The 12,719-nt window shown below is 50.6% G+C and overlaps 1 protein-coding gene across 2 annotated transcripts in view; it reads right to left on the bottom strand.

Annotated features, from left to right (window-relative positions):
- Positions 1-12,428, bottom strand: part of SLC6A17 (solute carrier family 6 member 17) — a 34,632-nt gene extending 22,204 nt beyond the window's left edge. For both annotated transcript variants that reach the window (XM_008066656.2, XM_021716884.1), the window contains exons 1-5: positions 12,143-12,428; positions 6,627-6,784; positions 4,806-4,932; positions 3,571-3,752; positions 1,860-1,970 (exon numbers count right to left, since the gene is read on the bottom strand). In XM_008066656.2, the coding sequence (XP_008064847.1) occupies positions 1,860-1,970; positions 3,571-3,752; positions 4,806-4,932; positions 6,627-6,784; positions 12,143-12,428 (864 nt within the window). The remainder of the gene's footprint in view (positions 1-1,859; positions 1,971-3,570; positions 3,753-4,805; positions 4,933-6,626; positions 6,785-12,142) is intronic.
- Between the last annotated feature and the right edge of the window lie 291 nt (positions 12,429-12,719).

The raw sequence follows: 12,719 nt of genomic DNA, 5'->3' as shown, positions 1-12,719 counted from the left end.
CGCGCCTGTAGTTACAGCTACTTGGAAGGCTGAGGCGGAAGGGTCGCTGGAGCCCAGCAGGTTGAGGTTGCGGTGGCCAGGAGCTTGCTCCTGCACTCCAGTCTGGGTGACAGAGTGACTCCAACTCAAAAAAAAAAAAAAAAAGACTGGTGACTCATCTTGGCAAATCTGGCTCACTTGCTCCTGGAGTTACATACCAGGGACCCTTAACACCAGTAAGGGGTCCCTTTGGAGACCCTTGTGAATTTCCACAGGTATGAACATCACCAGAACATATAATTTCCTCATAAAGTTCAGTAAAGTAAAACTGAAAGACTCAAGTGAGCACTTTAGACAGATTGTAGAGACAAGATCTCATTATGTTGCCCAGGCTGGTCTCAAACTCCCAGACTCCAAGATTCCTCCAACCTCAGCCTTCCAAAGCGCTGGGATTACAGGTATGAGCCTGTGATTCTAGAGACACAGTTGAAGTCATTCATAAATACAGTTGGCTTTCTTCTCATGGCTACTTTCCCCCACAGAGACTGGATTTGCCTTTTTCTTCTCTGTCAGATATCACGTGTTCACCACAACCCTGCGGCCAGCCACATGACTCAGGACTCACATTCACACCTCCAGAGTGCTTCATCAAGTGGACTTCTGTAGTTTCTCATGTAGAAACCTCAGATGTCTATCCAAGGACCTGGGGGCCAATTTAGACACTGTCTGGTGACTACGGCGTGGTGTGTGCCCTGACCAGTGCCACGCCCAGACATGAGGAGCCTAGTCATGGCCCCAGGGCAGGGGAATTGGGAAGGAATAGGGGTTTCAAACCCTGCCAGATCTGGGTTCTTCTTCCTGTGTCACCCTGCATGAGCGGTCTGTGTAAGAGTTAGTGTGTGTGCATGTGTATAAGATGACGCCAATGAACACTAAGGACCTCAAACTGGCCTGGCTGTTCTCTGACCCTGTGCCCGTGGGCTGTAGTCTCACCAGCTTCCTGCTGGTTGCCTAGTGATCTGCCGACATTTTGAGGTGTCCTTCTCAGCCTGACCAGCTGGAGTCATAGGTGTCCACTGCTTTGGGTGACTTGAAGGGCATGTCTACATGAATTTGAAAATCTCTTGGTCCTCAGTGGATTGAGTCATGCCAATTGTGCCCAGTGGTCTTAAGGACCACAGAGAGGCCAGGCCACGGGGTCGGAACAGAATACCTTCAGGGAGCTTGAGTGGACACCTTCAGCACACCTGTGCCTTGACAGTGCCTTCTGTGACATGTGAATAGTGACACTGCTCGTGGCCCTCCCTGGACCACTGAGAGGATTTAGAGGAGGTGTGAATGGGTTCAGTAGGGTGAAACCCACTGTCTATGTTGTCTGTTATTTTAATCAAATAGCAACTTAATTTCTCTGATCTGGGTACTAAGTGGGTTTCCCATGAGGATGTTTCTTCTCTTAGGCATCTTTCTGGTTCCTGCTGTCATGCAATGGAACCCCTCACAAATGAAGAAAGGAAGATCCCTGCCCCTGTGCCCCAGCCAGACCTGACCTGACTTCCCACCATTGCCTCCAGTATGCCCCATGTTTCTCCACAGCCTCACCCACGCGGTTCCCCTTGATGACAATGTCTTATGACCACCCACTGCAATCCTACCTGCTCCCCAAGGCTCATTGCAGATGTTGCCTCCTCCCTGAAGCTTTTTCTGGCTTCACCCAAAATGACGTGATGTGCCTTCCTTGGAACCCCTTCCCTGTGTGCCTCCAAAGCCTGACACGACACCCAACACGCAGCAGGTACTCAGTGTGCATGAAATTGCACGAAGCTGACCAGGCCCCGTGGACCTGTCAGTGTCCCCTGGCATGTGGGAGCCCCAAGCCTTACCTTGGGAGTGAACATGTGTAGGATGCCATCGATTGCCCCTCGCAGCAGCAGTCCCCGGACCAGGAAGCAGGCCAGCACCACGTAGGGGAAGAGAGAGCTGAAATACATCACCTGCAGAGAGGACAAGGGACTGCTGTCAGGGACAGCCCCTCCTGCGGCTGGCACCCCCCACCCTGCTCACAGCTGGGGCACAGCACCTCCTCTGATGGCAGCAGAAAGCAGTGCCCTGGAAACCCCTGGGCATAGGGCCAAACCTACCATACGTCTGGCACTGAGCCAGAAGCGGGAGCCAGCAGGGCTATGCCTGGGGCTGGTTTTCTCCATTAAGGGCTAGCGGGGCTAGGGTAACCTCTAGGCTTTCGAGGGTGAGGGAGTCCTTTGCTCACCACTTCGAGTTTTTTCATGTCTCATGTCCCTAGTGGACTCCCTAAAGATCTCGCCCATCCTTAGAGTCCTTTGACAGAAGACATCCAGGAGGTTAGAGACACAGCTCCCAGGCAGAAAGTCCCAGAAGAAGGCTATAAACCGTGTGCTCTTTTCTTATGCATTTCTTGCACATTTCTCTGTGCCTGGTACAGAGCCTCACACAAAGGAGAAAGATGCTCACAAAATGTTTACTGCACTAAAACAAGTCAGAGAGCTGTCTGGGCAGGATGGTGTAAGGGTTAGGGAGTGTGTGTCTGGAGCGTGGCTGCCTGGGTTCTGATCCCAGCTCCACCATTTATTAGCCATGTGACATCAGACACTTCACTTAACCTCCATGTGCCTCCACCTCCTCATCTCTAAAATGGGTGGGATAATTCCTAATTCATAAAGTTGTTGTGGACCAAACATGTTCATATGGGTGGCGGTATTTGAGAAGTGCTAGAAAGCACCCGCTACTATTTTGGCCCTAGTCGGTGGCTGGGATGACTCTACCTTTCTAGAACTTGGCTTCCTTGCTTATCAAGTCCAGTAAAGAACCTGAGACCTCAAACAGTGAAGATTGCATTAATAGTTCAGGCTCTGAGAATGACTGACTGCGTGATGTTAGGTGAGGTCTTTTCCCTTCTCTGGGCTTCAGTTCCTCATCTGGATTGGTCTATGGGATCGCTAAGGTCCTGTCCATCCCTGGCAGCACATGAGTACTGATATGTGATCAGTGAGAAGTGCCTTCATTTAAAAGGGATCTGAGCTTCTGTGAAGAGGCTTGGGGCTTGACTTCTGCCCCTTAGAGATGACTGTGCAGCTGCCCACCGAGGCCTCCAAGGCCGCCTTCACTCTGCACCTCCCTGCTCAAAGGCCCCTTTAGTTACAGGCTTGGCTAGCTGCTGGTCTCTACCAAAACCTGCTCGGAGCAGGCTCTTCTAGAGTTTTTGCTTGGAAAGCTGAGGGGCCAGAATCCAGACAGATGTCCCTGGGTCAATACTTCTAGCTTTCCTTTTCCTCAGTGTTTGCAGAGCAGGCCTGAGTGATCTGAGCACAGAGGAGGCTGGAGGTCAGGGCGATGATTTTCCAGCAAACTCACTCCTGGTGGGCTGCCCACAGTGAACAATACTGCAGCCGTAATACCCCCACCTCCTCCTCTGGGGACCAATGCCACCATCCAGACCCTTCGGGAGCCCTAGACCACCTAAAGGGCCCTGCATAGGGTGGTCTGGACTCCTCAGCCCTCTGTCCTCTGTGCCTTTCTGTTACCCCTTGTTTCAATCTCGGGTGTCCCCCCACTCACCTTCCCTGAGGACTGGATGCCCTTGACGACGGCCATGCCCACAATGCTCCAGGCCACGAGGAGACACAGGGTCATCTTCCAGTTGAGGCCCCCACTCTCCGAGATGGAATCAGAGATGTCCAGGGCCTCTCGGTACCAGAAGTAGGTCGTGGCTGAGCTCTTTTCACACTCTGCCTCCAGCACTGAAATAGCAGCAAAGGCCACAGGGCCTCGGTGGCGGGGCCTATTGGGCCACTTCCTCCGCTGGACCCCACTCAGGACAGCAGCGGGATAGGGGGTGTCTGAGGATGGGTGGCTGGAAGGGGCTGTGCTTATTCTGGGTTAGCAGATCTGGCATGCTCGGAGGAATCCTAGGCTCCCGATGGGGCCTGGGAGGCTTCAGGACACACAGAACGGGCTGAGTTCACACCCATGCCTCCCCTTGCCCATGTCTCTCCATGGAAGGTAAGAAAGGTTGAGCTGAATTAGCCTAAAGTTCCTTGGGGAAGGTCCTGAACTGGGAGCTGGAGACCTGGCTTCTCACCCCAGATTTTTACTTAAGTGGGTGGTGTGAACATGGGAAGGTCTCCGTTTTCTCATCTCTGAAGAATCATCCAGGCTGTGTGCTTATGCCTGTCATCCCAGCACTTTGGGAGACCAAGGAAGGAGGATTGCTTGAGCCCAAGATTTTGAGACTGGCCTGGGCAACACAGCAAAATCCTGTCTCTACAAAAAATAAAAAAATTAGCCAGGTATGGTAGCGCACGCCTGTAGTCCCAGCTACTTGGGAAGCTGAGGCGGAAGGATCACCTGAGCCCAGGAAGTTGAGGCTGCAGCAAGCGGTGATCTTGTTACTGTCCTCCTGCCTGGGCAACAGAGTGAGACCCTGACTCACAAAACAAACAAACAAAAAAACCAACCAAACAAACATCCAGCCCTTTATAGGACTGGTATGCAAATTCAATTGTTCCTGGAAAGCATAGTGTTAGAATAACAGAGCAGTTCATACCAGTTAAACAAAAGTCACAGTTTCCAGAATTTTACCTACACTCATTATTTTATTCAATCCCTATAAGAAATAGGCCAGAAAAGAGACCATTCACACTGGGGAAGGGAAAATGAGGGTCAGAGATGCTAAGTGACTCTTCCAAGGTGACACGGCAAGCCTGTGAGATCCCAAGTCTGTGCACTAAGCCTGTTAGTCTCCTTCCCGGGACAGAGCTGGCTGGTGTCCCCAGCTAGGGGCCCATACTTGCCTGTTGTGGTCCCATTCCTGATGACAGGACATTCACTCCAGGGTAGTGGGTACTGGAAGGACTTGAAGAAATAGAAGATGCTCCACCCAATGATCACATTATAATACAGCCCGACAAAGAGGCAGACCTAAAGACAGGGACATGGGGGATCAGGAAGGCTGCAGGCATCTCCTCCCTGCCCCCATGCCAAGTAGGCCCAGCGGATGGGCAGCCACAGCGCACAGAATGGCACAGCCTTGAGGGAGGACGAGGAGGCACGAGAGGTGGGCACTGAAGGGTCACCTTCCACCATCCTTCATTGGTATTCATGGAATCCGCAAGGAATTTTCCAAATATTAAAGTTCTCTCCTCTGAGCCACAAACTCCTAAGATGTTGATCCTTTCCAGTTTGAAATTCTTCTAGGACACTTGCAAGCACTTCTTCATCATTTCCTGATGTTTAGGGTTATAATTACAGAGATGCCCTCCAGCACGGTGGAGGCACACACGGCTTTGACCCCTTTGAAAAACAGCCCCAGGCTGCTGTGCATTTTGAGATTTGGGGGTTGCTTTTTTGGCCCCCGTGTCTTCTCTTCTCTCAGAGATTCTACTCCCCAATACCATCAGCCTCCTGCCTCTAGAAAGAGCTCTCTTTTTATTTCTTGGAAACACCGTAATGAACCTTGGCAGAATTTTATTTAAAATAGGAGTGCATGGACTCTGACTGAGGGTCCAAGAGGTCTCTTTGAAAACAATGATTTTATGTTCAGGGCTTTACTGCATCTACCCTGGGTGCCGTGGGGTCCCTTTCAGGGGCCTGGCTGTCTCCAGCATCGGTGAGACTGCTGGTCACTGCAACGGGGGAGCAGCTAGGCATGAGCACCTGTGTGCAGGAGCAGGCGCTCATATGGCAGAACTTACTGGGAACACAGACAGAGACACCCACTTCCTTTACTTGGGTGCTTTCAGTCCTGGTGGGAGACCACATGCACACCACTGCATAGACACACAGCGCCAGTCTCAGCAGAATATGCTGTGTGTGGCCATATTGGCCTGTGCAGAGGTGATGGCTGGCATGAGAGCAGGGGGCTCTGCCTCAGGCTGGTTTGGGCTGGCCCTGCTGCCAGGCCTGACAGAATCCTTGGTCTCTTCTGAAAGCACAGTCCAGTTTTTATCCCAGGTGTGAGCATCTGTGGGCTTTGCCCGAAAGGGAGGTGCAGTTTCCTCACCTGGCGTTCCAAGCAGGGCTCATCTGTGGCCTTGTGAACTCTCACATCATTCCTCATCTGGGGTCAGAGGGGTCTCCCTGTCTCCTACTCTTCCAGAGCCTCACCCTTCCTGGGTCTATCGTCAAGTTTGAGTTCTCCAACTCTGCTCATTAGCACAGCAAAATGCCAAGGGAATCCTGAGCCCCAGGACTGCCTTTTCGTGAGCTCTGACTCGCCCAATTAAAATACTCTTTGACCACAGAAAGAGGAAGGACCTTTCTCATGGGAAGCCTCATGAGTAAACAGAGAGAGCTATCTGGGATAGTCTGTATGTCCCCAGGGAACTCTGGCTGAGATGTCCCAGGAAGCCCCTGGTGTATATGTCCCAGATTTTCCTCCTTAGCACCAATTGCGAAATTTACATGCTGTTTTAGGCAGTGTAGACACTCTCAGTTTAGGAAACATGGCGACTGTGATCCCGAGACCCCAGTTGGAAGCAATTCTCATGTTGACAATCCCCTTCCTGCCTTTACTCCAGACCAGAACTCTGGGCTCTAAATGCTATGGCCTCCTCCCGAGTATCCAAGAGCAGCCCCCTGCCTCCCGCTTGGTGCCTGCCCAACCCTTGACTCACTATGCAGCTGGAGAAGCCAATGCCCCCCAGGCGAGGGCACACATAGTGCCACACACCGATGCTGCCGCGGCGGATCCTCTGGCCCACAGCCAGCTCCAGGAAGAAGAGTGGGATGCCAATGATGATCAGCAGCACCAGGTAGGGCACCAGGTAGGCACCTGTGGGGAGAAGGAGGGATGTCAGAGGGTGTCTGGAGCACAGCAACAGGGCAAGGGAAGGGGTGGCAGCCATGTCCTCCAGTCTCGGCCACATCTCTGATCATCTGCAAAGTTTCACCAGTCCTGGTGCACCCCCATGAATGGTATGGCCATACGTGTGATCTATCACACCCCGGTCCACCCATACCCTCCTTTTACCCCTCGACTCCTGACCCATAACACTAAGGGATGACCCATGTGTATGTCAGTACCTCCATCTCACAAGGCTGGGCTCAGAGACAGACAGACCCTACATCTCAGGATTCCACACATTAAGTCACACACCGACAAACACACTCACCTCATGAGATACCCTATGGGCACCTGTGCACACCCCCTCCCGCCTACAGAGAAGCAATCCCAGATGGTGTGGTGGGCACACTCGCCCCCAGAGGCACAAACACCAGGTGCAGCCTTCCCCGTGTCTGAACTAGACACTGACACAGCAGACTGGGCAGCTCCAGGGAAGCGGAGTTTGGAAGCTCTCCAGGGAGAGAGGGCCTGACCAGCTTCGCCATGAATCTACAACTAATTGGGAAGAACGGGAGAGAAATTAGCAGTTCAGGAAAGCATAGCCGCGAGAATCATCAAGGCTAGAATGGACCTTCCTAAAGATTCCAGATGATGCATTCATCTCCCTGTCCTGGACCTCACTGCAGACACAATCTCGATTCCAAGTGACAGGTCATTTAGCAGGAGAATTAAAACCACGTCTGGACACAGACGAGTGCACCCCACCTAGAGCTGTGCCAACAACCAGTCCTGTTAGCAAGTCCCTGCCTGTCTGTCAAACAGTGTCAGGCCAACCCCCATCACCAGGGCTCTGATAGTCCCCGCCCAGCACCCAAGACCAAGCCTAGCAAGCAGGCAGTCTCCAGAAGCCCCCCAGCCACACTGCTCTGCCCTGATATATAACATCCCACATGCTTCCCAATATGTGCCCAATTTACCAATGAACACTGGGGATCGGGCATCTCCTGGGCATAAAACCTGGCACTTGGCAATGATTCGCTATTTACTGTAGGCCCACTCTGTTCCAGGTACAGGCAATGGGGGGAGCGGAATAACAGACAGCACAGATGCTATCCTGGAGAAGTTCACAATCTGCCAAAGAGGTAGGACTCTTAGAGTCATTTGAGCAATGTCAGCATGCATGTGTACACATGGATACCACAGACTAGTCACAGGGGTCAACTGAGCACACACATGCTGAGGGAGGGTCCAGGGTCTAACGGAGCTAATCAGGGTGGCCTTCCAGAGGAGGTAACCCACTGAGCTTTACACACAAGCATCTGATTTATTAAATGCACACACGCACATGTAAACTCAACTAGTCACTAAGGAGTGGCCCTATCATGGTACTCCAAGGAGGAAAACCCATGGATCTGTCTTGAACTCAGTCTCTTGATCTTGGTTGGGGGAAAATGGATAGGAGAGAAGTGACCTGCTGCAGGGAGGCAAAGGGATACGACCACACGGGTTTTTATTTTGTCCTAGTGTCCTTGGGTGGGGTGAGGTGTGCAGGCAGATGAGTTTTGGGGCACCTGCAAAGTAGGTTGGCAACTTCCATGGATGCCTCTCTCCTCTCCCCCAAATAACCAGGGAAAGTCTCCAGGTAAGTGCTGTCCAAGGTGGTCGGGGCAAAGACCAGGTTTCAGCCCTCTACCGCCCAGGCCTGTCCACCTCAGGCAGGCCACAGGGCACTGACTGACTAACCATCTCTCTACACACCAAGGCTGAGCTAACCAGACCGCTCAGGGCTACAGTCATGGTGGATGGAACTCTCAATCAGAGTTACTTTTTCATATCAACCTTTGTTGAAATCATTTGGAAATGCAACAGCACCCTCTTCCACCCTAGAACATACAACTTGGGGACACGACTGGATTTGTTTTGACATTTTGGCAGCTTTCAGAAGCCTCCGGTCATTCGTCTGACAAGCAGGGAGCACTGTTCAGAGCTAGGAAATTCAGCAGAGTGTGGCCAGAGGGGAGAGGAGACCGGGCTGAGGTCCCCTGGGTCTCAAATAGTGTATGTCTCAGTCAATACTCTGAGTCTCACATCTGGCAAACCTCGAGGTTATTTCTGGGGTTCAAAAGGCCACCTTGGCCTCCACCTGTTGTGATATGGATTGCCTAGGAGTTAAGATCCAGGTCCTGGAGTCAGACCTCCTAGGCTTGAATTCTGGTTCTCCCTCTTACTAGCTGTGTGAGTTTGGGCAAATTATTTGATCTCTCTGTGCTGTTATTTTCTCATCTGTGTAAAGAGGATACATTGATCATGCAGCTAACCCTGAATTGTACCCCACATCTTTATAACAAATAAATAAATTAACAAAAAAAAAGAGGATACAAATATTAGGTATGAAACTGGTGATATTTTTGACCATTTACAAAGATAGCCATTTTGTAAGCTTCAACCCTACACCTATCCCACAGGCTGTTATAAAGAGTAAATGAGTTACTTACCTATAGTGAGCACTTGATGGACATTTGCCTCTTTCTCATAAAAATAAACAGGAAAAAGCAAACTAAAAGTATACAGAATAAAAAAACTGGCCACATCTGGTAGAACTAAGAAGAGTTCCAGAGTCTCCATCCAGAATTAAGCAAAGTTTGGATCACTCAAGGCTCAAAAACACAGAAAATCAACTCAGACCAAACAGCTGTCTCCTTCCTGTAATAATTTGTCTTCTTCTAAACAAATAATTAAGATGACTTCCTATAAAACCTATAAAACACAGGACAGTTAAAGGTAGAGATAAAAAGGGATTGCAGAAATCAGAGAGGATGAGAAAATGCAACCAGGACTGTGAAATAGAAAGCTCAGAATCCTGAGAGTTGACAGCGCTTTTCTTCTGGGGGTGGTTCTTTATGTCTGGTGCCATGGCGACTGTCTGGTATCCCAGCAAATGGGCAGACTGTGGCAATAACACTGCCCTGGGTGTGTGTGTGTGTGCAGAGAAAAGGTCTCTGTGATTCAGCACCGAGTGCCCAGGTAGAACTGATCATTTAAGCCAGGACAAGGTTAGAGGTTCCTAGCTAAGTCCCCACCGCCACATATCCTCTGAAGTTGGATGCCTGGAAGCTCTTCTCAACATCTCACAAGGTACAGGGAAACCACACACTTATACTTATATCTTGGCTTTGGGTTGGTCTTATATCAACTTAGTAACCATGCAGTGCGGACCAAAAACTCTGACTGATAGTCATTTGGAAAAAACAAAAGATCTTTCAAGCAAGAAGCCCAGATGGCATGACGCCATGTTATGGTGGAAAGATGGAAGGCTCTGACCTAACTCAATCCCACAGGCTCAGGTGGACATTCTCTCTGCTCTTCACATGAGAAAGGAAGAGAAGCCCCCAGGCAGACATGACCTTATGAACCAGGGAGAGATGTGTCCTGGAGAGGAAGGGTGAAAGGACATAAGACGGAGTCAATATACCCAATGGGCAGCCATTTTAACCTTGCCTAGATCTGTCATGTTTTTCTAGCAGTTCAATTTAATTTACCCTCTAATCACTAACCAAAGACAGAACCGATTTCTCAGAGGTAGCTATTGATGATTGTTTTACAGTCCCTTTGTAAACAAGTTAACCTAATCAGTCCTTCATGACCTTCAGGACACAGACTGCATCAACATGGCAACAGTCATGTGACTGACCCACCCATCTGCCTGCTGTCTATCACCTGACATCAGTACCTGTGTATACCTGTCCGCTTCATGATGACATGGAAAAGACCACCACCCAATCACCTTAATGACCTGTCCCCAGCAGAAGGAAGGTTTAAAAGCATTCAACTTCAAGCAGCCATTTGGCATTGCTTTGCTAAACACTGGCCAGACCATGTGCTCATTGAGCTATGGTCACCATGTTTCCTAGCCTTGGCCCCTTCCCCTACCTCCAAGAATTCTTCTCTCTCTCTCTCTCTCTCTAATTTACTTTCTGGTCATTGATTTGTTAAACTCTGGTGTGGCCATGTGGCTCTTTGAGCACTGGACAGGCCATGTTTTCCTAAACTTTGGTCCCTTCCTATCTTAGGGAGATGACTCTCCTCTCTCTCTCTCTAATTTGCTTTCTAAATAAACTATATTTTTCAAGCTAACTTCTGTGCAGTTCTTTGCATCTAAGGCTTGGCACTGGATTGCACAACCCCTGGAGGGGTCTAACCTAACACTTTTGGAGGCCCCTACTAGGATTTTTAACCTAATGTGGTACTGTCCCTGAATGGGGCTACACCTTTAGGAGAGGCTATGTGGTGAGAGTCCCACAGAGCAGGGAGGGAAGGACTGGGGTCAAATGTCTGCAAAACTGGGGCCACCCAGCAGGCTGGCATGTGCTATCCAGGCATGGGGACCCAAGAGCATGAGAGCTCTCTCTGCAGGCTGAAATCCTCAGGACCAGAGGTCTGGGCTTGGAAGCATCATTGTTTCCAGCCTGTTGGGGTTATCTTTATTTATCTTCAGTTAATTGTCCCCCAGTTTCAGAGCGAACTGCCTTTGGAAAATTCCAGTCTACTTCAGAGGTACTGGGGGCTTCTACTTAACCTGCAGGCTGCAAGTGGTGGTAGTGGTTTGCTACCAGAAGCAAGATCCTCAAGAGTGATTCAAACACAGGCGCAGCATGGGGGAAGCCTTCCTACCTGAGACAGTAGGTGTGGTGGTTAAATGCCCAGGCCTTGGGACCAGGCTGTCCAGGTATGAATCCTGGCTTTATTACTAGCTGGAACCCTGATCACACATGACCTTGAACAAGTTACCTGACAAATCCATGCCTCAATTTTGCAGCCTCTAAAACGAGGATGAGAATAACTCCTTCCTCCCAAAAGGTTGTTGAAAGGATGTGACGATTGAATGGTATGAAATTGGCGCTTTGGTGTTGCAAGATGGTGGTTTCAGGCATTTAAGCCCAATATCCACTCAGCCCTTAGAATGGTGCTTGGCACTGGCTAGCATTTAGTAACAGTGGCTGACTCGTACTCGATACCATGGGCGTGTGTTACACATTCCACACATAAAGCTCATGAAATTTTCCCAACTATCTCAGGAAGCAGGAACTATCCCCATTTCGCAGATCACAGAGAGCAAAGCAACTCATAGTAGATCCCAGAACTGACTGGCAGGGCTAGGACCTGACACAGGCAGGCCCTTTCTCACCATCACATCCTAAGCCTCTTGATAGTCACTAGCTCTCATTACATCTGCTCCTGGGCATCTTGCTCTAGAATCCTGAACCCCAACCTGCAAAGGCTCCAGTTCTGCCTCAGCCAAAGGGTGTTCTTTTTCACGCCTCAGGTGTAAGCTGGGCTGCCTCTTACCTCCTCCATTTTTCTGGCACAGGTAGGGGAACCTCCAGATGTTGCCCAGACCCACGGAGAAGCCAATCTGGGCCAGAATGTACTGCAGCTTGCTGTTCCAGGCTGGCCGGTCCTCGGCATCCAGCTCCTCCTCTGCTGCCTTCTGCTTGCCGCCGGCCTCGCCGGCCACATTCAGTACGCTCTGCTTATAGTCCACAGGCTCCTCAAGGGCCAGCAGGTCGGCCACCGACTCAGTGACATGCTCACTGCTGTGCTCACGCTGGGTCACCTTGCTGTTCTTAGGCATTGGTGCCGCCGGGCCGTGCAGCCCTGCTCCCCGGCACACAGAGAAGGTGGGACTCGGCTGCTGTCAGCTGCTTCTCATCCAGGGACCTGGGAAGCCAAGAGAGCAGGAGAGGATTAGCTGACCACACTAGGGAGGTGGGAGTCCAAGGTTGACACAATCCAAGCCAACTCCCTGTTTTACACGTTGAGGCTTGTCAGGAGGTTTGGTTGGCTCTCCCTCGGTAAAACTAATGGGGCAACGTAGGCAAAACCATACACAAACCCAAACAAAGGGTTATTATCCACAATGACA

Source organism: Carlito syrichta, unplaced genomic scaffold (genome assembly GCF_000164805.1).
Source record: "Carlito syrichta isolate Samal-C Ts95f unplaced genomic scaffold, Tarsius_syrichta-2.0.1 Scaffold309076, whole genome shotgun sequence".
Lineage (NCBI taxonomy): Eukaryota > Metazoa > Chordata > Mammalia > Primates > Tarsiidae > Carlito > Carlito syrichta.
This window is presented reverse-complemented; position numbering and strand designations above follow the sequence as displayed.